Below are 18,935 nucleotides of genomic sequence, written 5' to 3'. Positions count from 1 at the left end.
AGGAGGCAGGAGCACAGCACAGGCATTTCAGGCATGCTAAGAACAAGAATTCTCTCCTCCCTTTCTCGTTCTGGGTTCCCCTGGCAGAGTCGTTTCTGGCAGCTCTGCTCTCTCAGAGCTCCCGGTGGGGACGCGGGCGGTCTTTGAGTCGCTCTCACACATGCAGGACGATCCATCTCAGCATGGTCCTTGCGTATCTCGTCATCGTTGACTTCCTGAGGCAACCGCTGGGTAAGCCTTGGCTTTGACTGACGGTACGATTCCTCGTCTGCTCTGGTACCAGCAGAAGAAAGGCTAAGCCCCACAGCACGTCTCGTAGCAGGCAGCGGGTAGTCCCAGGCAGAGCGGCCATTTCACCACGTTGCTGAACACCACAGGGAAATAGAGTGTCCTGCAGCCAGCGCAAGTCGAGGTCTCGGCCAGTGCCGTGCACCTCGCTGCTGTGCAAGACACCCTGGCACAGGGAGATGCTCCGGCTGTGCGACGAGCCAGGGGAGGGAGGGGACGTGCCTGTGCAAGGCTGAGCTTGGGGGAAGGGGCCCTCAGGTGTCCCCGGGCAGCGCTCCTTCCCCCGTCCACCCAGAGCTCTGCAGGCCAAGACCCTCTTCCAGGGAGGGCCGGTGTCAGTGGCCTGAGAGGCAGCAGAAGGCGGTGAAAGAATCTGAGGTCCCCGTGCCTTCGCTGTGGCTTACGTGAGTATTCTGCCCAATGGCTCTGCTGAGGTGACAGGCAATGCAGGAGATCAGCGCAGTTTCTGCATTGGTGCCTTGCTGCTGCTCTTTGCTTTCTGGTTTCCCTGCGGCACGTTGCTTCTTCAGGTATTCCTGCAGGCCTGTCTCTTAGAGCAGCTGCTCGAGGATGCGTCCCTCACAGGTCAGAGCTCAAGGTAAGAGGAAAGGTACATAAGTGACATGCCACGTGGCAATGCTCCTTCCTGGAACGACATGATGACAAGGATTTTGGAAAACCCTCCGGCTGCTGTGTGTTGGGAGCCTGAGGAAGTCTCTTCTCAGTGCGCTCTGTCTGTCCCTGGAGCCTTTCTTATGCCCTACCTTGTGTGCTGCCCTCAGCCCTGCCTCATCTCTTCTGCAGCGGGACCATGCTGTACAAGTCTATCCAAGAGCTGAATGGGGGAGCAGACCAGCAGGCAGAGGTGGGCAACATGTCCTCCAGGAGAAGAGCTGGCCTGGGGGAAAGCTGCTTCCTGCCTGGGGGAAGGCCAGGCAGCACAGAGCAGCTGTGGGGGCTTGGGCACTGGGTGCCGTCGTCTGTGGCCTGGCCAGGCTGATTTCAGCGTCAGCCTGTGAGTCGCCTTAGCCCTGCCCATGCGTGCAACTGCCGTGCTGTGCAGGGAACTGTTTCTGGCATAGAGGGTGTACAGGTGACCTGCCCTTGCTATCCTTGCCCTTGGGTGCAGGCCATGGCCCATCATTATGGGGACAGGTGGGAGGAGGAGGAGGAGGAGAATGTCTTGGGCTCTTGTAAATGCTTTTCCTCACTCCAGCCCCACTCCTGCTTCCTTTGGAGCCATCTTCTCACTGAGCTTCCTTTTGCAGCACTACGCTACCGAAACCATGAGGAATAGCATTCCTCATAGGCCTGAGAGCTGCTGACAGCTCAGGCACGCCAGCAGCACCAGGATCCTCACTGAGGGACAGCCGCGGTTGGGCTGCCCATCTGCAGGACATGCTCTGAGGCCAAGGGGCTGCTCCTGAGCAGAGATGCCAGGATACAGGGTCTGATTGTCACTGACTTGGGAGGAGCTGGCTGTGTCTTCCTCAGCCTGAAAGGGAAGGGGAGGCTGAATCTTTGGCTGCTTCAGAGATGTACTCAGAAGAGTCCCCTGGGATAAGGCCCTAGAGGCAACAGGGGCCCAAGAAAGCTGGGTCCTAGTCAAGAATTGCATTCTCCGGGCTCAAGAGCAGCCCATCCCAACAAGGAAGAAGTCTGGAAAGAACGCCAGGAGGCCTACATGGATGAACAAGGAGCTCCTGGTGGAATTCAAACACAAAAAGGAAGCATACGGAAGGTGGAAGCCACAACAAGTAACCTGGGAGGCGTACAGAGACAACCTCCAATGAGGTTAAGGAAGAGAAAGCCCAGCTGGAAGTCAGTCGAGGGAGGGATGTCAAAGGCAAGAAGGGCTCCTCTAAGGGCATGGGTAACAAAAGGAAGAATACGGCAAATGAAGGAGCATGCTCAATGAGATGAGGGCCCTGGTGGCACAGAATAGGGGAAAAACTGAGGTGCTGAAGGCCGCTTTTGCCTCACTCCTTACTAGCAAGACTGGCCTTCAGGAATCCCAATTGCAGACCTGGGGAAAGTCGGGAGTAAGGGAGACCTGCCCTTGGCAGAAGGAGATCAGGTCAGGGAATACTGAAGCAAACTGCACATAGAAACTGTCCGTGGGCTCTGACAGCATGCACCGCAAGAGCTGAGGGAGCTGGCTCATGTCATTGCCAGGTCACTCACGAGTATCTTCAAATGACCACGGTGACTGGAAGACGTGCCTGAGCACTGGAGGAAAGCCAATGTTGCTCCTTCATTCAAGAAAAAAGAAGGAGAATCCAAGGAACCACAGGCTTTTCAGCCTCACCTCAGTCTCTGTGAAGGGGATGGAGCAGGTAATCCCAGAAAGCCTGATTAATGCAGGCATGATAGCGATGAGAAAGCCACCATGAGTAGTCAGTATGGCTTCACCAAAGGGAACTCACGCCTGACCAAGCTGGTAAGCTTCTGCGATGAAGAGGCTGGCTTGGGAGATGATGGGAGAGCAGTGGATCTCATCTGGCTCCACTTGAGCAAGGCCTTTGATGCCGTCCTCATTAAAGAAGCCATTGACATAGAGCGCTGCATGAGCAGACAGTGAGGTGGATTGAAAACTCTCTGAATGTCCAGGCCCAGGGGGGGCCGGTCAGTGGCGCAAAACTGAGTCACAGGCCACTGAGTAGTGGGTGTTCCATGGATCAATAGTGGGCCCTGTTCAACCCCTTCTCTAATGATCTCTATGATGGAACAGAGCGTGCCCGCAGCAGGGTTGCAGAGCACCCCAACCTGGGAGGAGTGGCTGCTGTTCCAGAGGGTCTGGCCACTGGCCACAGGGACCACACCAGGCTGGAGAAATGGGCTGATGGGAACCTCATGCAGTTCAACAAGGGAAAGGGAAAAACTCCCGTCCTTGGAAGAACAGCACCACGCACCAGGGCAGCCCGGGGTCACCCATAGAAAGCAGTCCTGTGCAGAGAACAAACTAGGCTTCTGGTAGACACCAAGCTGGCCATGAGCCAGTACTGTGCCCCTGCGCCAAGGAGTTCCAAGGGAATCCTCGGCCGCCTCAGACAAAGCATTGCCAAGAGGCCAAGAGAGGCGATTGCTCCCCTTTTCTCAGCACTGCTGGGCAACAGCTGGAGCGGCATCTTCTCGCACACCTTCTCTATGACCCAAGTGGGCTGCAGAGGCAGCAGAAGGCAGGCTCTGAGGCTGCTCCCCGGCACCCGCAGGGCAGCGGGGGCTGCCGCTTCCAGCCCCGGAGCGGGGAGGCAGCTCCGGAAGCTGCTCCATCTCCCGGGCCGAGGCCCCGCTGCTGCCCCAGGCTGCGGCGAGCCCCCGAGCGGCGCCGGCGCCGGGCTCAGCCCCGGGGCGGAGCTGGCGGCGGCGCGGAGCAGAGGAGGCGGCGGAGAGGAGGCGCCGCGGCCGCCGCCCAGAGCCGGGGCTGGCGCGGGGCAGCGAGGCGCGGGCGGCGGAGCGGCGGCATGCGGCGGGGCCGGGGCGCAGGGCTGGCGGGGCTGGCCGCGCTGCTGCTGGGTGCGCGGGGCTGGCGGCGGGGGGCGGGCCGGGGCTCGGCCTGCGGGGGCCCCCGCGGGGCTGCCGTCCCCTCGGGCTTCTGCACGGAGCCCTGCCGCCGCGCCGGGCTCGCGTCCCTCCCTCCCTCTGCTGCCATCCCGCCTTCCCTGCGGAAACTCGCCGTGCTCTCGCTGTCCAGCCCTGCCCGCTGCCTCCTTCCCTCCGCCTTCTGCCGCGGAGCGCCTGCAGCCGCTCCTTCCCCGCTGCTGCTTCCCCTCGGGCTCCTTCCCCGCTGCTGCTTCCCCTCGGGCTCCTTCCCTTTGTCCCTGTTTTTCTCCAGTGACTCCACCTGTCACTCTCGCGTTCGTATGTCTGCCAGCCGTTAACGGACACCTCCGTTAATGCACCTGTAGACATCCTCTGGAAACTCTTCTCCCCCCCCCATGCCCGAACGTTCCTGGCTGGGATTTGCCATGGCGAACGGCAGGCGGGGCAGGGCACAAAGCAGGTTTTGAGGATTCCCCCTTCTTTTTCTCCTCGGCAGTGGCTGTGGGCAGAGCCCAGCTGCAGCAGGAGCCGTCGGCAGAGACCACCGAGGACACCGGCATCGCCATCAGCTGCTCACACCCCAGCATACAGAACTATGACTTCATCTACTGGTACCGCCAGCTCCCGGGCCGAGGCCCCGCACTCATCACGAGCGGTCACAAAGGGTCCAGAGAGGTGCAGGACCCTCCGGGGCGGATGTCGGTGGCGACAGACCGCCGGTCCAGCGCCCTGTGGCTCGCCCGGCCCCGGCGCAGGGACGCGGCGGTGTATTACTGCGCCGTGGGAGACACGGGGCTCGGAGCCGGGGCTGCGGCCGGGCACGAACCTCGGCGGCCGGGGCCGGGCGTGTGTGTCGGGGGCGGGGGGACAGCCCCGGCCGGGCCCGCCAGGGGGCGCTGCCGCCTCGGCCCGCCCGGCCGCGGGCGCTTCCCGCCACCGCCTGCGGCACCGGCACCGGCACCGGGATCAGCGGGTGCCCCTTGCAGTCGCTGCCCGGGCTCAGCACCTCTCCTCCTCGAGGGCTGCTGCGCATCGGTGCTCCGAGGCAGCAAACAGCCGCGCTTGGGCCGCGCTGCACGGGGAGCCTGAGAGGGTCTGTGCAAGGCAGCGGGGCGCAGCGTGTTTCCCACCACGCGCTCGTGCTTGCCCAGCACGGGGTCAGAGCCTTGCGGGTACCGTGGCGTCCCCTGGCCTGTCTGAAAAGGCCTGCCGGCATTGTCCCGCAACGCCTTCCCAGAGGGGACCGATTCCCATCCAGGCCACCTCAGGCTGCTTCTCCTCTTGCCAAGGATGCTGAGCTCTTCATGACTTTTAGGAAGGCCAAGTGACACCTCTAGGTCCTCCAAGTGCTGCCATGGCACAGGGAGTTCACGATGTCAAGAATAAAGCGAACGCAAATGCTCCAGCACGATGCTCAGCTTAGTGGGTGTCTCACCTTTGCCTGGCTGCCTTGGGCAAACACAGCAGCAGCTTCCACCCGGTAATTTTCCCCATCCCAAGGACGCACACAAAGATCTCAGCTTGGAGTTGTTATTAACACTAACAAGCTCCCTGGGCATTCAAATCAGGCAATTCCCTGCAGATCCTTGTGCATTTCTTCCTGTCAGGCTTTCCTTCCTGGAGATCTGCTGTGTCACCACCATCGTCCCCCAGATGCTGTCCCCAAGATTCCTTGCCAACAGAACAATCCTTTGTGTCTCCTGCTGTTATTTTCCTGCTTCTTCCTGGCTATGCCTGAGTTCCCGATCCTCTCAGCCATGGCCTTCAGTCATGGTGTCACCATACGCAAAGTGCTTGGCAAAAAGCACTGTCATGACAAAGAAGCTCTGCTCCCTGCCAGCGCCGGGAGTGTGGGCAGTGGGCTTTTTGGTCACCTCCTCCCAGGTGGCTCTGCTGCTGCAATGTCCCTTCTGCAAAGGGAAGTTTGTTAGCTGTAGAGGAATTATAGAGCAATGAAGTCCTGTTAATTAACATTGATAATACACAGCTGTGGGCTGCCTTCAGGGTCGGTGGGTTGGCTGATGTGGATAATGTGCAGCTGTGGCTGGTTCCTGCTAAGTAGTTAAATAGCTCTAAGGGGTATGGAAGGGGACCACTGGATGAAGAGAGACCTGGAAGAAGCAGAGGGAGGAGAAAGAGTGCACGTGTGTTCTGGATGTATAAAAAACCAAGGAGAGTGCCAGGGAGATGTGTGAAGTAGAAGGGGGGGCTGGATAAGGTAGAGGCTGGCTGCAAGAGGAGCCCTGGGTGAAGAGAGAATCCAGATGCAGCAGAGGAACGCAGCAGGGTGTACTGGCCTGAAGAGGATGAGGAAACAGCATGGACAGTAGATGACCTTGTGAAACCTTGTGAGGGATTGGCAGCTCTGCCGGGGCAAGATGCAGGAGCTACTTATTGAAGTTAAGGGGGTATGTGATGGTAAAAGCCTTGTTGCAGCTGGCTAGTTTGGATACTGCTGTGACAGTTAACTATCTCTACTGCTGTACTGGGCCAGCATGAGCATGGCGTGTTGGGGTTGGGTTGACCTTGCCTGGCTGCAACGTCTCCCCCACTCTGCTCTATCACTCCCACTACTCACCAGGATGGAAAAATAAGAAGGCTCATGGTTTGTGGCAAGGACAGGGAAATTTTGACCCAGCAGTTGGTGTCACAGGCAAACAGGCTCAGCTTGGAGAAATTAATTTCTTGCCAATCAAATCAGAGTAGGAGAATGAGAAATGAGAATAAATTTTAAAACACCTTCCCTGCAACACTTCCTTATGCCTGGGCTCACCTTCCGTCCTGACGTCCCTACTTCCTCCCCCAGAGGAACACAGGAGGATGTGCAATGGGTGCTGCAGTCAGTTCATAACTCATTCCCTCTGCCGCCTCTTCCTCCCCATGCTCTTTCCCTGCTGCGGTGTGGGGTCCCTCCCGTGGGAGACTGTCCTTCTCCAACACGAGTCCTTTCCGTGGGCTGCAGTTCTTCCCAAACTGCTACAGCATGGATCCCCCGTGGGGCCACAGATCTTGCCAGAAGCCTGCTCCATGATGGGATCTCCATGGGGTCACAGCTTCCTTCAGGGCACATCCACCTGCTGTGGCATGGGCTCCTCCATGGGCTGCAGGTGGATGTCTGCCCCACCCTTAACCTCCATGGGCTGCAGGGGGACAAGCTGCATCACCAGCTCATCAGGGACAACCTGTGTCATGAGCCACACATGAACCTGGAGCACCTCATCCCCTCCTCCTTCTTTGCTGACTTCAGTGCCTGCAGAGTTGTTTCTCTCCCATATTCTCATTCCTCTCTCCCACATGCTCTTGTGCACCACTTTTTCAACCTTCTTAAATGTATTATTGTGGAGGCGCCACCACCGTCACTGACTGGCCCAGCTTTGGTCAGTGGCAGGTCCGTCTTGTAGCCACCTGAAACTGGCTCTGAACAACATGGGGCGGCACTGACTGGCACCTTCTCACAGAAGCCACCCCTGCAGCCCCCCTGCTACCATAACCTTGCCCCATAAACCAAATACATTCCACTCCTCACCTCTGTGAATCAAGTGTTTTCAATTAACAGTCATATATGCCCTTCTCAGACAGTCCACAATGCTCACAAACTCCCCCTTACATCAGCAGGCCACAGCCAGGGCACAGGACACTGTGCAGATCGCGTCCACAGAAGGATTACTCCATTGCGGTTGGTCATGCTTTTAGAGCATTTTCTTCCATTGGAAACAGATCTGACATCATTGCTACTTTGAACCACCGCAAGCCGGACAGAAGTTGATTGCAAATCAGCAGATAGTAGCAGCTGGGACATCCTGAGTTCTCAGGGTATAAATCAAGGCAATCAGCAGGGGAGTAAGAGAGGTGTAAAGAACCATGGCAGCTCCATCAGTAGGTGTTTAAATCACCATCAAAAAACCCCAGAACCTCTGGCAGCAGCACCCTTAGTTTGGACTGTAAAACCTGCATGGATTCTGTACCCGTTTCCTCCATGTCCAAGATCTCCTCGGTTGGGCAGGCAAACCAGGGGGCATGCCAAGGGCCAGGAGCAGCGCTTTGGCGGTGCTGTGGCCAAATGGCTTACTCGTCTGTGTGGAGAAATGCCATCCCTCCCTCTTCTACAAGGACCATTGCAGGTGCTATCCTCATTAAGAAGGAACTCCAGCTTGTTACAAGGTTTACTGTGGTTGGGTTAGGAAGTGCAGCTGTGCTGCTGCAGGTGATGGTTCCTTGTAGCACAGCTAGGGAAAAAGGATTTCAGACATGCAAGTGAAATGCCCTGATAAAACATTGCCCTTCAGTCGTGGTCCCTGGCGAGGAGCTACTCCTCTTGGGTCAGCACAGGGAGGCAGGCAGCAGAGGTCCTCCTGCCACATGAGCCGGGCATTGCTGCTGCTCAGCAGGCAGGGGCTGGGGATCTCTTCCACCCCACTAACATAGCCAGGCCCTGTTAGAACAGAAAGTCACAACTGAGACAGCCTGGGGGCAAGCCATTGCTTTGAATCCACAAGGAGAAGTGGTTTCTTGCTGGTACCTTTGTAACGTTGGCTCAGGCACACAATTACAAACTGGCTGCCCCGGCTTCACAGTCCACTTCCAGCCTGCTCCTGCTGCTGTGGGAAGGCCTCCTGCAGAGAGGTGTTTTGCCATAGACCGGGTCAGTACAACGAAAAGAGACCCCTAGTTAAAGAAGTGAGTTTATCTTTACTTACATTTTAAAAAATAGAATAGGAAGTGAAGCAAGTAGTAAGTGAAAGGATACAGCAAGAATAAAACAAGGCAATGCACCTAATCACTGCTGCCTATGACAGGCTACAGCGGTTAAGAAAGATACATCACCAATTGCCTTAATACTTTACCGTCATCCGGGTCCACAGCTGCTGGGAGCCCTGGTTACAGTGAGGATTTGGAGAGCCTGTCCCGGCATTTGGGAGGTCCTACACAGGGCATCCACTCGTAGGTGAGGTCTCCAAAGTCACTGTCAGAGGGTCCAGCTCTTATAGTGTTGAATAAACAAGATCACCTAATTTCAAATGCAGAGACATCTGGTTTCACTCTCCTCTCAGATCCCACCAAAGCCTGGCCAGGGCTACCAGGAGGAACCAAGGGAGCCTCCCTTACCTACTTGATTTTAACCACCGGTTTCCATAGAAGGCCATATATCTGGTTTCACAGCCTTGACCACCTGCCTCTAAGCAAGGAAGGATGCACTCCATCTTTGCAAATGATTATATTCTATCTAAGCTACATCTTTCACTAATGATCATGCATATTTTACCAATGATTGGATACTAAATACATATATATATACATATATATATATATAAAACATTTGGTTGGCGTGTTCATCTAGATGTCAAAGTTGGCTCCTGGTCCCAGCCAGTCCCCAGCGAGGCCGGTGCGGCTGCAGGAGCTGACGCAGCTGTGAAAGTTCATGTGCACAGGCTTGAGAGGCAGAGGGGAAAGGTTCAGCCCTTCGTCCTGCCTCAGCTGGGGACTGTGGTGGCAGCTACAGTGCATTACCAGGAGCCCCTGGCAGGTTTGCAGACATTGGAGAGCAGAGGGCAGCCCACCGTCCTTCTGCCACGGCCTCGGCTGAGCAGCAGGACCCTGAAGGCCTTGTGGGAGCGGGGTTGTGAATGGGGGCTGCTGCGCTCGCCAGCTGTTTTCTGCAGTCCCTGCCAGCTGTGTGAGCCAAGGGCCCTGGGTGAGAAGTGGCAGAGGAGCCCTGCTCCAGGAGCAGGAGGCAGTAAAACCGAGCAGCCCTTTGGCTTGCCTGGGGATAGCGGTTCTGGGGCCCAGGGTGGGACAAGCACCTGGCGCCTGTGGCTAATGTGGGCAGGTGAAGGGACACAGGGGGACTGCCTGTACAACGGAGAGCTGTGTGGCAGTGTCCTCCCCCTGCCAGAGTGCGGGAGCGTGCCTGTCCCTGTGCGGCTGGTTTCTGCAGCAGATGCTCTTTACAGAGATGTTTCTCTTCAGGTTCCTGCTCCACGGCCAGAGGGGAAGGGAGAGTGTGTGCCACCTGGGTCCGATGCCAGGAGAAGATCACCAGGGATGCCATTCCCTCTGATGGACGGTACCTACACCACGAGGCTCTGGAGAACGTTCTGGTGGTAGAGGCTGGGGGACAGGTGCAACGAGGCCTGCCTGGAGCAGCAGGGAGAGAGTTTTGCTCCGCCCTCTGGGCTGTGGTTTGGAGGCCTCTTTGATCGGGCAGAGGCAGAGGAAGAGGTGAAGTTGCAAGCATCAGGTCCCTCCGGCTGGCAGGTGCCTGCACACCCCGTGAAGGGAGAGCGTGACATGGCCCTGATTGTGCTGGCAGCCCTGGCGGGACTGGCAGCCTTTGGTGAGATGCCACTTCCAGGCTGGGGTGAACGAGGCAAGAGTTTGCGCAGCTGGTGGTGGAAGCACGGAGGTGTCAGTCCTGACGGCCTGGGGGATCAGGGAGTGTTTCTGTAGGGAGAGCCGGGGCTGCAGGTGGGTATGGCAAATAATGTGGGAGATGTCAGGAGTAACGAGCATAAGAGGAAGGACAAGACTTTACCCTGCATTTGCAGGTACCGAGCATTCTTGAGTGTGCTGCTAATACAGTCCAAGCCTGAAAGAGGGAAGACGCTGGGGAACGGAGCTGTGTGGCATCTAGGAGCTTCTCTCCTAGGTGTGCTGGAGAAAAGGTTACCAGCCTCTGCAGGGCTGTCTCTAAACCTCGGGGGACAAACAGAGAAGGCTAACTAGAGTCAAGGAGAGCTGAAATGCTGTACAGGGACAGGGCAAGGGCAGAGGACGTGGTGTGTCATATGGAGGAGCTTCGCTAGCAAGAAGATACAGTCAGAGGTGGGAGAAGGACAGCTCATGGCTGCTGCTGCTGAAGGAGACAGCAGCAGTTAACATAGCTCAGAGGCAGATACGGAGAGAAAGAGTGGCTGGAAAGACATGTGCGCACTGCTGGAAAGCAGGATGATCTGGGCGGTGAGGAGTGGCAAGCAGCTGCAGAAAGAAGGGTGCAGGGACAAGCAGCTCAGCATCTCAGAGCCTGGGAAAAGTGAGATGGAGAGCGGGGACAGTGAGCAAGCCCAGGAAGTGACAGATGGACTGGTGCACAGGCAAGCAAGGCTGAAAGAAGTTTCTGGCTTTACAGGTCATGCCCAAAAGGACTCTGTGCTCCAGTTCCCCACAGAAATGACCATCCAGAGAGGACACAGCACAGCTCTGCGCTGCAATTTCTCCACCAGTTCTGCCAATCCCTACATCTTCTGGTACCAGCAGCGCCAGACGCAGTCCCCTCAGATGCTGCTGCAGGGAGTGCACAAATGGAAACCGCAGGTGGATTCAGGGAGGTTCTCGTCTTCACTGTCTGTGGAGACCTCCCAGGTGGTTCTGCATGTGCGGGATGCTGAGCTCCAGGACAGCGCTGCCTATTTCTGTGCACTGAGCCCACAGTGGTGCCCACAGCACGCAGCAGCGCATAGAAACATGGGCGGTGCTGTGAGGGGCACATCCCTCCCTGCCACTGCTTGCCTGGAGCTCTGAGCTCAGCCTACTCAGCAGCAGCACCTGGGGGCTGTGGTGAGGCTGGGCCTCTGCCTCCCCAGCCTGTACTGCTGTGAGGCACAGGCCTGTGTGACTTGTGCAGCTGCGTCTGGATCCAGGCTCTTTGATGATGAGAAGCGCTCAAGAAAGCACCGCAGAGTGGACGTTTTCAAGGCCCTTCCAGATATCGAGCCTGTCCACATCTCAAGCCTATGTGTGGAGGATAATGCAAAGCTGGAGAACATCCCCTTTGCTGCAGCCACCCAAAGAATTCCCATGGTACCAGGAAAAGAAAGGAAAAGAAACATTAAATCCCTCAGTGGTAGCAGCTCCCGCCTGACCTTGGTGATCTCCTCAGGGGTCTGGGACCAGCCCCTGCCCTTGCAGAGGGAGCAGTTCCACAGTGACACACTCATGTGGCCGCAGAAGGGGTGTGTCTGGGACAAGCCAGACTCCCCTTGGGCCGCAGCCGCTGAGGCTGGGGCATCAGAAGTGATGTAGCAGTGAGCCTGTCTCTAGGCTCACGTGAAGGCAAATACCCTCTCTTGTAAAGGCAGAGAAAGGCAGGAGCAACATTAATTTACAGAGCAGCTGAGCAAATGGTTTGGCTGCCCTGCGAATGCTCACGCATTCTTGTTATTTTTCCCCTGTTTTAATTGATGTGCTGGCCTTTGCTCTGCTGCTGTTTTGCCTGCAGGTGCGGGTGCGGTAATTGCCCGTAGCAAGAGGGAGCTGCCAGCAGCCTCCTCTGTGCGCCTTGAGCTGGCTGGCTTTATCCTGCAGACACAAAACAGGTTTTGCACATAATCACACCAGGGTAATGACAGTGCACGTGTTTCACCTAAGGCTGTGGTAGCGGACGGGCTGCAGGGATGGCTTCTGCGAGAAGCTGCCAGAAGCTGCCCCCATGTCAGAGCCATAGACAGAGCCAATGACAGCCGGCTCCAAGGCGGTCCTGCTGCTGGCCAAAGCAGAGCTAATCAGCAGCGCTGGCAGCGCCTCTCTGATAACATATGCAAGAAGGGGTAAAAGGTGCTGTGCATCACCTGCGAGAGAAGAGTCAGAAAATGTGAGAGAAACAACTTGGCAGGCACCGAGGTCTTTGAGGAAGGAGGGGGAGCCGGTGCCTGAAGTGCCAGAGCAGATACTCCCCTGCAGCCATGGAGAAGACACTGGTGACACAGCTTGTCTTGTGCCAACCCACGGAGGACTATGATGCAGCACATACCCACCCTGCAGCCCACGGAGGACCTCATGCCACAACAGGTGGAGATGCCCTGAAGGAAGCTGCAGAGCATAGAGAACCCTGTGCTGGAGGAGGCTCCTCAGAGAAACTGCGGCCCACAGAGAGGAGCCTACGGAGGAGACATTTTTCTAGCAGGACCTGTACAGCAGGGGGGACCCAGACTGGAACAATCCATTCCTGAAGGACTGCAGATCGTGGAAAGGACTTTATGAAGAATGGCAGTGCATGGGAAGGACCCATTTGGAGAACTTTGTCAAGGACTGCCTCCCAGAGGAGGGAGTAATGTAAGTCTACGAGATACTGCTTTTAATAAAAAGTTCCTCTAGCTTTCAGTGGTGAGTGAACTCACACAACTTGGTAGTTTCCACAGTCAGAGTAGATGAATATGAATTTGTTAATTTCCAACCCTCTAACACTGAGTGGAGGGTAATCTACTTAACGGTTACACAATCTTACTGGTCAACTACACATGCTCGTTGAGGAAGGGTGTCTTTGTGGGCCGAGGCATCTGGTGTAAGGGCTGTGAGTTATAGTATTATAATGAAGGCAGTTTGCTTAAGGACAAATCTCTTGCTACCTGTGCAACAAGGATGAGGTACAACTTTCCTGGATGTAATTCTTCTGCAGAGTCACCTTGTCCCAAGCAGCAATTGCCTCAGCTAATTATCCTTGATAGTTCTTTGCATGGCACATCCTGAATCAAAAGTATGTGGATGTTCTCTTTCTTCAAGAAGATGTGCAGATTATTAAACAAAACCGTATGTCCATATAGTATTGTTCATTAGCTTATACATTCTGGTTAAAACATTTTGTACCATGCCCAAAAGCCAGGGACCTACAGTCCTACACCAGGACCCAGTCGCTTGCTTTACAGGCCAGCCCGGGTTACTGAAAGGCAAATGCCCCTGCTGGATAACCCCAGGCTCTAGGAGTGTTTGGCTTGGTGGAGACCTGTCAGCAAGCCCTGAAGGCAGCCAGTCCTGCTCTGAGGCTACTGTCCTGGAGGGAGGGGGCTGCATAATGTGGGGGGCAAAGTCCTCCCCGCTGTGAGCTGGGTGGATGTGGGAGGAATATTTTCCCCCGCTGGATATGGAAAGCCTTTCCTGCTAAGGGATCGCGGCCTGTGATATGTAGCAGGGCACTCTGGAAGCCCACCCCAACTTGTAAGTAGCTCGTTTCCTCCTGGCTGCAAGGTTAGAAAGACTTTTGGAGACAACTCTTCTGCCTCTGCCCCCAACAGCCCCTTCCCAACTGTGTTACCGGTCATTGCTTTCGTCTTGGGGTGATGGTGCAGATTGCCATGAATTAGGGTTACTTCTGCCCCAGTATCCAGCAGAGCCGTAACACGGTGAGTGTTGTGCTGGCTCCGCAGTGTCACAAGCAGAACTCAAGGGCTGTGTTCATTCCCGCCCCTGGCCAGCCCTGTCCCTGCCCCAGGGCTGAAGAGGGGACACCCCTTCCCTGGGCTGGTTTGCAGGTGAGGAGGGATGCCACCCCGTGTGCCCCCTGCTCCCACACCACCATGTGCTGCCCAGATGCGTTTGAGCTACCGCGCCTGCATCTCACCTGGGGCTGCTGCTTCAGCTCCGAACATCCCCACGTCCACCTCCAGCACGGATGCCACAACCAACACAGCACAGGTTCTCCTTGCCTTTTCCTTGTGCGGGCCCACGCTGCCTGAAACAAGTTAATTGTTCAGGGGGGCTGGGACATTCCGATAATCCCTCCTCACTTCCCGCTTCACCAGGAAAACCACCTAGGCCACGTGTCCCGTAACAGCCTTCCATGGCTGTGTGCGCGGGCCCAGTCGGGCATTTGCTCTGTCTCTGCTTCACTATTGAATAATGGGCCATATACGATTTATTTAAAGAACATGTGCTCATGTTTGTCTGAGGAGACCCTTATTGTTAACTTGAGGGTGTACTAAATCCTTGAATGGGTGACACAGGGAGGGTGCTAAATTGTCCAGGCATGAGATATCTTAATATTGTTAACTTGAAGATGTACTAAATCCTTGAATGGGTGACAGAGGGAATGTTGTGCTAATTGTCCAGGTGTGAAATATGTTAATGAGTTCATGGAAAGTTAATGAATAGACATGAGTGACTTGTATAAAGAAGGGGCTGAAAGGTTCCCTTGCTGTGCATGACTTTGGTGCAGCGATCCCCCATGCACCCACCGCTGCCAAATAAAGATAACCTGCGCTTGCTCATATATTGCTAGAGTGATTCTTTAAATCACTGTCCTTCCCCTGCAAAGGCATTTCCCATGGGGACCTGCCAGCTGCACCAAACGTTTTGCACCAGGAGCTGCTGGTTTGATTCCCAGTGGAAAGGCACCCAGACTCTGTAAATGGCCATTTCTTATCCCAGAGAATGCCACTGAAGAAAGAGATGGCAGTACAGATAATCCTATGTCCTTCAGACGCTGGGAGCCCTAAGCTACGTGCTGTCAAATAGGTGGCTCCAGTCAGGGCACAGCACACCACGCTCGTCCTGCCCATGAAAAGGTCACCCCTTCTTGGTCAGTCAAACTCTAAGACGATTGTCATGAAATAAAACAGCTCTATTCAGCATTTCTGCTGCGAAACAGAAGCCATGTTCACATGAGACCTTCCTGCTGCACTTCAGATAGAGGCAAGGACACAAGGGCAGTGCAATCACTGGCACCAAGCCGAAGCTGCCTGAAAGCTCATCGGCTGCAATGGACGGGCTGAGTTTGTCCCCTGGCCAAGGGATCTGTGCAGAACAACACGGGCCTGAAGGCCAGGCTCTGCTTGTAGCAGGGCACAGCAGAGGCCAGGGCCTCCTCAGGATACCTGGATCACCAACTCCCTGACCTACGGTGATGTGGGGGTGAGGGTGATGGCACCCTGCTGGTTGTTTCCCTCATGTGAAGAAATGCCAGCTCTTGACCCTGCTCAGAGCAGCTTTCACATCCTCCTTTCTTAGGGTGTAAACCAAGGTGTTGAGCAGAAGAGGAAGAACCACGCAGAGAACAGCCGCTACTCTGCCTAGTGACCTTTTCTCGGGGGCTCCCATGTAGGTGAAGACACATGAGGCATAGAACCAGGCCACAGCATTGAAATGAGAAGCGCAGCCTGAGACAGCTCAGTGCCCGTCTTCTGCACAGAAGAGCTGCAGCATGATTTAAATCTCCATTGGAAAGGACAACCGCTGGCAGCAATGCCCTTAGTTTGAGGTCTAAAACTTGGGTGGGTCCTGTGCCCCTTTTCTATCTTTCCATGGTCTCCGTTGGGCAAGCAAGCTAGAGGTCGTGCCAAGAGCCAGTAGCAGCGCTCTGGCAGGGCTTTGGCAAAAGGCCTTACTTGCCAGGCACGCAACAGAAACGCCCTTATAATGGTGTTGGCCTTTTCACATTTTTGCTATGCTTGTATGTGCTTCATTAGCCATAATCCCCTCTCGGTGGAGGACAGGGGTGTAGGGATTTCCATCCTTCCACTTGTACATTTCTGTCAAGACATCGGGGTTTTCGTGGAGGAAATAGGATATGAGGCTGTGGTGGCTGCCAAGAGACAATTCCATCTCCCAGAAGGGATGAGATTTACAGGTAAGAGAATCCTCTTCCCCCAGCACTGCAGCCAATTCCTGAGCACAAGGTCTGTGGTGGAGAGGAAGCCTGCACGGCTCTGAACAGCACTCAGCTGTTCAGAGTCGACGTTCTTGGGCTTCTGAAGCACAGAGGAAAACCTGGTTTGTGCAGCGGCAGAGGCCCTCGCCGTGAACCGGTGGTAAAGGATCCCTTCTCCAGGCATTCTTTGCATGCGGTTCAAAGCGGCCAGCCAGCACGCTTGCCTCAGCGGTGGTGTCCTGGAGCCCAGGGCAGCACAGGCCGCCAGGGGTTCTCCAGGTGGGTACTTGGAGGGATGGATGAAGCCTGGCTGTAAAGCAGAGGGCAACATGGTGCTGTGGGTTGTGGTTAGGCTGGGCGTGTGCCTCCCCAGCCTCTGTGCCAGTGAGGAAAGCTGTGGAGATTGGTATGGGGGCGACTTTTTCAGCCAAGTCCAAGCCCAGGGGCTTGGAACACAGGAGTGAATCCTCAGCAGAAGGAACCTACTTGTCTTGCTCCTAGGCTCCCCCCAGCATCCACCGAGAGCTGCCGTTGGAGAGAATGGTTCTAGGCAGGAGGCATGATCATGCTCGTGACTTAATTCCTGGCCAAATGAGCCCAAGGAGGGAAGATCCCCTCCTTGCCTTGCACCTGGGGGTTGGCTGAACCCTGAGCCTGCAATCTCACCCTGTTCAGATGCATGGATCAGCCTTTGGCAGCTTATAGAAAGCGAGGTGGAGCATGAGCCCAGTGCCAAAGCTGACAAACGGATAGATACGGCGGACACGGAGCCAGGCAATGCTGAAATACCTTTCTGGCTTGACAGATCACAGGCAGAAGGAATTTACGCTGCAGTTCCACCAGAAGCGACCATGCAGGTAGGACACACCAGAAGAGGATTGTTCTCCAAAGGCCTGAGCCATGATCGAGCACTTCCTCCGGGGAGAGGCACCTTTCAGCTTCTGGAGGGCGCTGGGACCGTGCTGTAGACACAGGTTGGAGGTCAGGCAGCTGGGGAGGCAGGGGATGCCTGGTGGCCAGTGGCTGCAGGTGAGTCAGCAGTGTGCCCTTGTGGCAAAGCACACCTACTGCGCTCTGAGATGCCAGCGAAAGCGGAGCCAGCACAGGCAGGGAAGTCATCCTTCTCCTCTCTTTGGCACTCCTGAGACCATGCCTGGGCTCCTGCGTTCAGGCTGGGGCTCCTCGGTGTGCAGGCAAGGTACAGGCGTGTTGGAGGGAGTCCAGCGGGAGGCCCCAAGGCAGGCAGGGAGCTTGAGGGCATGATGCACTCAGAGCCTGAGGGAACGAGGCCTTAGCAAAAGAAGGCTCAAAGGGAGACCTTATGGGTGTCTACAGCTACGTGCTCTGAGCACGTGGAGAAGATGAAGCCAGGCTCTTCTCCAAGTGCACGGTGCCGGTAGGCCGAGAGGCCACAGACACAGTTTGGAACCTGTGGAATTCTACTGACGTGTGAGGACCTTATTTTCCAGTTCTTTTTGACCCTGAAAAAGCTCAAGGACTGGAATGCACTGTCCATAAATGTTGTGCAGGCTCTGGCCTTGGACGTTTTCAAGACTCGTCTGGACACAGCCCTGACCGGCCCTGTCCAGCCTACATCATGCTATGGGAAGAGCAGAAACAGTTTGGCAGGTTTGTTTGATGGGACTGGAAGTAAGGGGAGGACAGCTGGAGATCCAGCTGGTTTGGAGGAAAGGGAAATTGGCAGGGTTACGGTCATCGGGAAAGGCTGTGTGGTGTTGGGTGAGCTTGGCAGAAGCTGATTTATAAGAGGGGTTGAGCAGCGGGGCACAAAGCTTCATGTGTTGCTTCCTCGAGTACCGATCTTCTTTTGGATAGAAGGAGAAAGTCCACAGTGCCTGTGGGGCTGAGTGGGACAGTTGGTGTCTGCAGGGCTTGGGGGTGTTGAAGATGATGTTTGTAAGAGCTGCAGCCTTGGGCTGTGCTGACAGGAGCTTGGCGCTAGGCACCGTGAAGGCGCTAGGACAGGCCAACCCCACCAAGGTCTTGTGCTGTGAGAGAGAGGACACAGGCATCAGGGAAGGAGAGACTCCCACGACATTGCATGGGGGGATGTGTCAGAGAGGTTGGTCCCCAGCTGCAGGCCTGTCGCCCCTCCACCCTGGCAAGGCAGAAGCTGCTGAGTGCAGGAGCAACAGGTGCCACTGCTGGAGGAGGCAGGAGCACAGCACAGGCATTTCAGGCATGCTAAGAACAAGAATTCTCTCCTCCCTTTCTCGTTCTGGGTTCCCCTGGCAGAGTCGTTTCTGGCAGCTCTGCTCTCTCAGAGCTCCCGGTGGGGACGCGGGCGGGAAACAAGGGAAACAAGGGAAAGGGAAAAACTCTTGTCCTTGGAAGAACAGCACCACGCACCAGGGCAGCCCGGGGTCACCCATAGAAAGCAGTCCTGTGCAGAGAACAAACTAGGCTTCTGGTAGACACCAAGCTGGCCATGAGCCAGTACTGTGCCCCTGCGCCAAGGAGTTCCAAGGGAATCCTCGGCCGCCTCAGACAAAGCATTGCCAAGAGGCCAAGAGAGGCGATTGCTCCCCTTTTCTCAGCACTGCTGGGCAACAGCTGGAGCGGCATCTTCTCGCACACCTTCTCTATGACCCAAGTGGGCTGCAGAGGCAGCAGAAGGCAGGCTCTGAGGCTGCTCCCCGGCACCCGCAGGGCAGCGGGGGCTGCCGCTTCCAGCCCCGGAGCGGGGAGGCAGCTCCGGAAGCTGCTCCATCTCCCGGGCCGAGGCCCC

At 56.1% G+C, this 18,935-nt stretch overlaps 1 protein-coding gene and 1 gene segment (V, D, J or C); both read left to right on the top strand.

The window, feature by feature from the left end:
• Positions 1–2,677: 2,677 nt before the first annotated feature.
• LOC130149283 (uncharacterized) lies at positions 2,678–5,190 on the top strand. The gene is given in 3 exon segments (XM_056338745.1): positions 2,678–2,865; positions 4,185–4,614; positions 4,616–5,190. Coding segments are annotated over 3 exon segments (1,131 nt in total). The 3' UTR covers positions 5,129–5,190.
• A 4,801-nt stretch (positions 5,191–9,991) lies between these two features.
• LOC130149114 (T cell receptor alpha variable 13-1-like) lies at positions 9,992–11,520 on the top strand. The segment is given in 2 exon segments: positions 9,992–10,165; positions 10,958–11,520. Coding segments are annotated over 2 exon segments (438 nt in total).
• The last annotated feature ends 7,415 nt before the right edge of the window (positions 11,521–18,935 follow it).

Source organism: Falco biarmicus, chromosome 4 (assembly GCF_023638135.1).
Source record: "Falco biarmicus isolate bFalBia1 chromosome 4, bFalBia1.pri, whole genome shotgun sequence".
In the NCBI taxonomy this organism is placed as follows: domain Eukaryota; kingdom Metazoa; phylum Chordata; class Aves; order Falconiformes; family Falconidae; genus Falco; species Falco biarmicus.
Note: the sequence above shows the minus strand (reverse complement) of the source record. Positions and strands in the feature narration are given on the sequence as shown.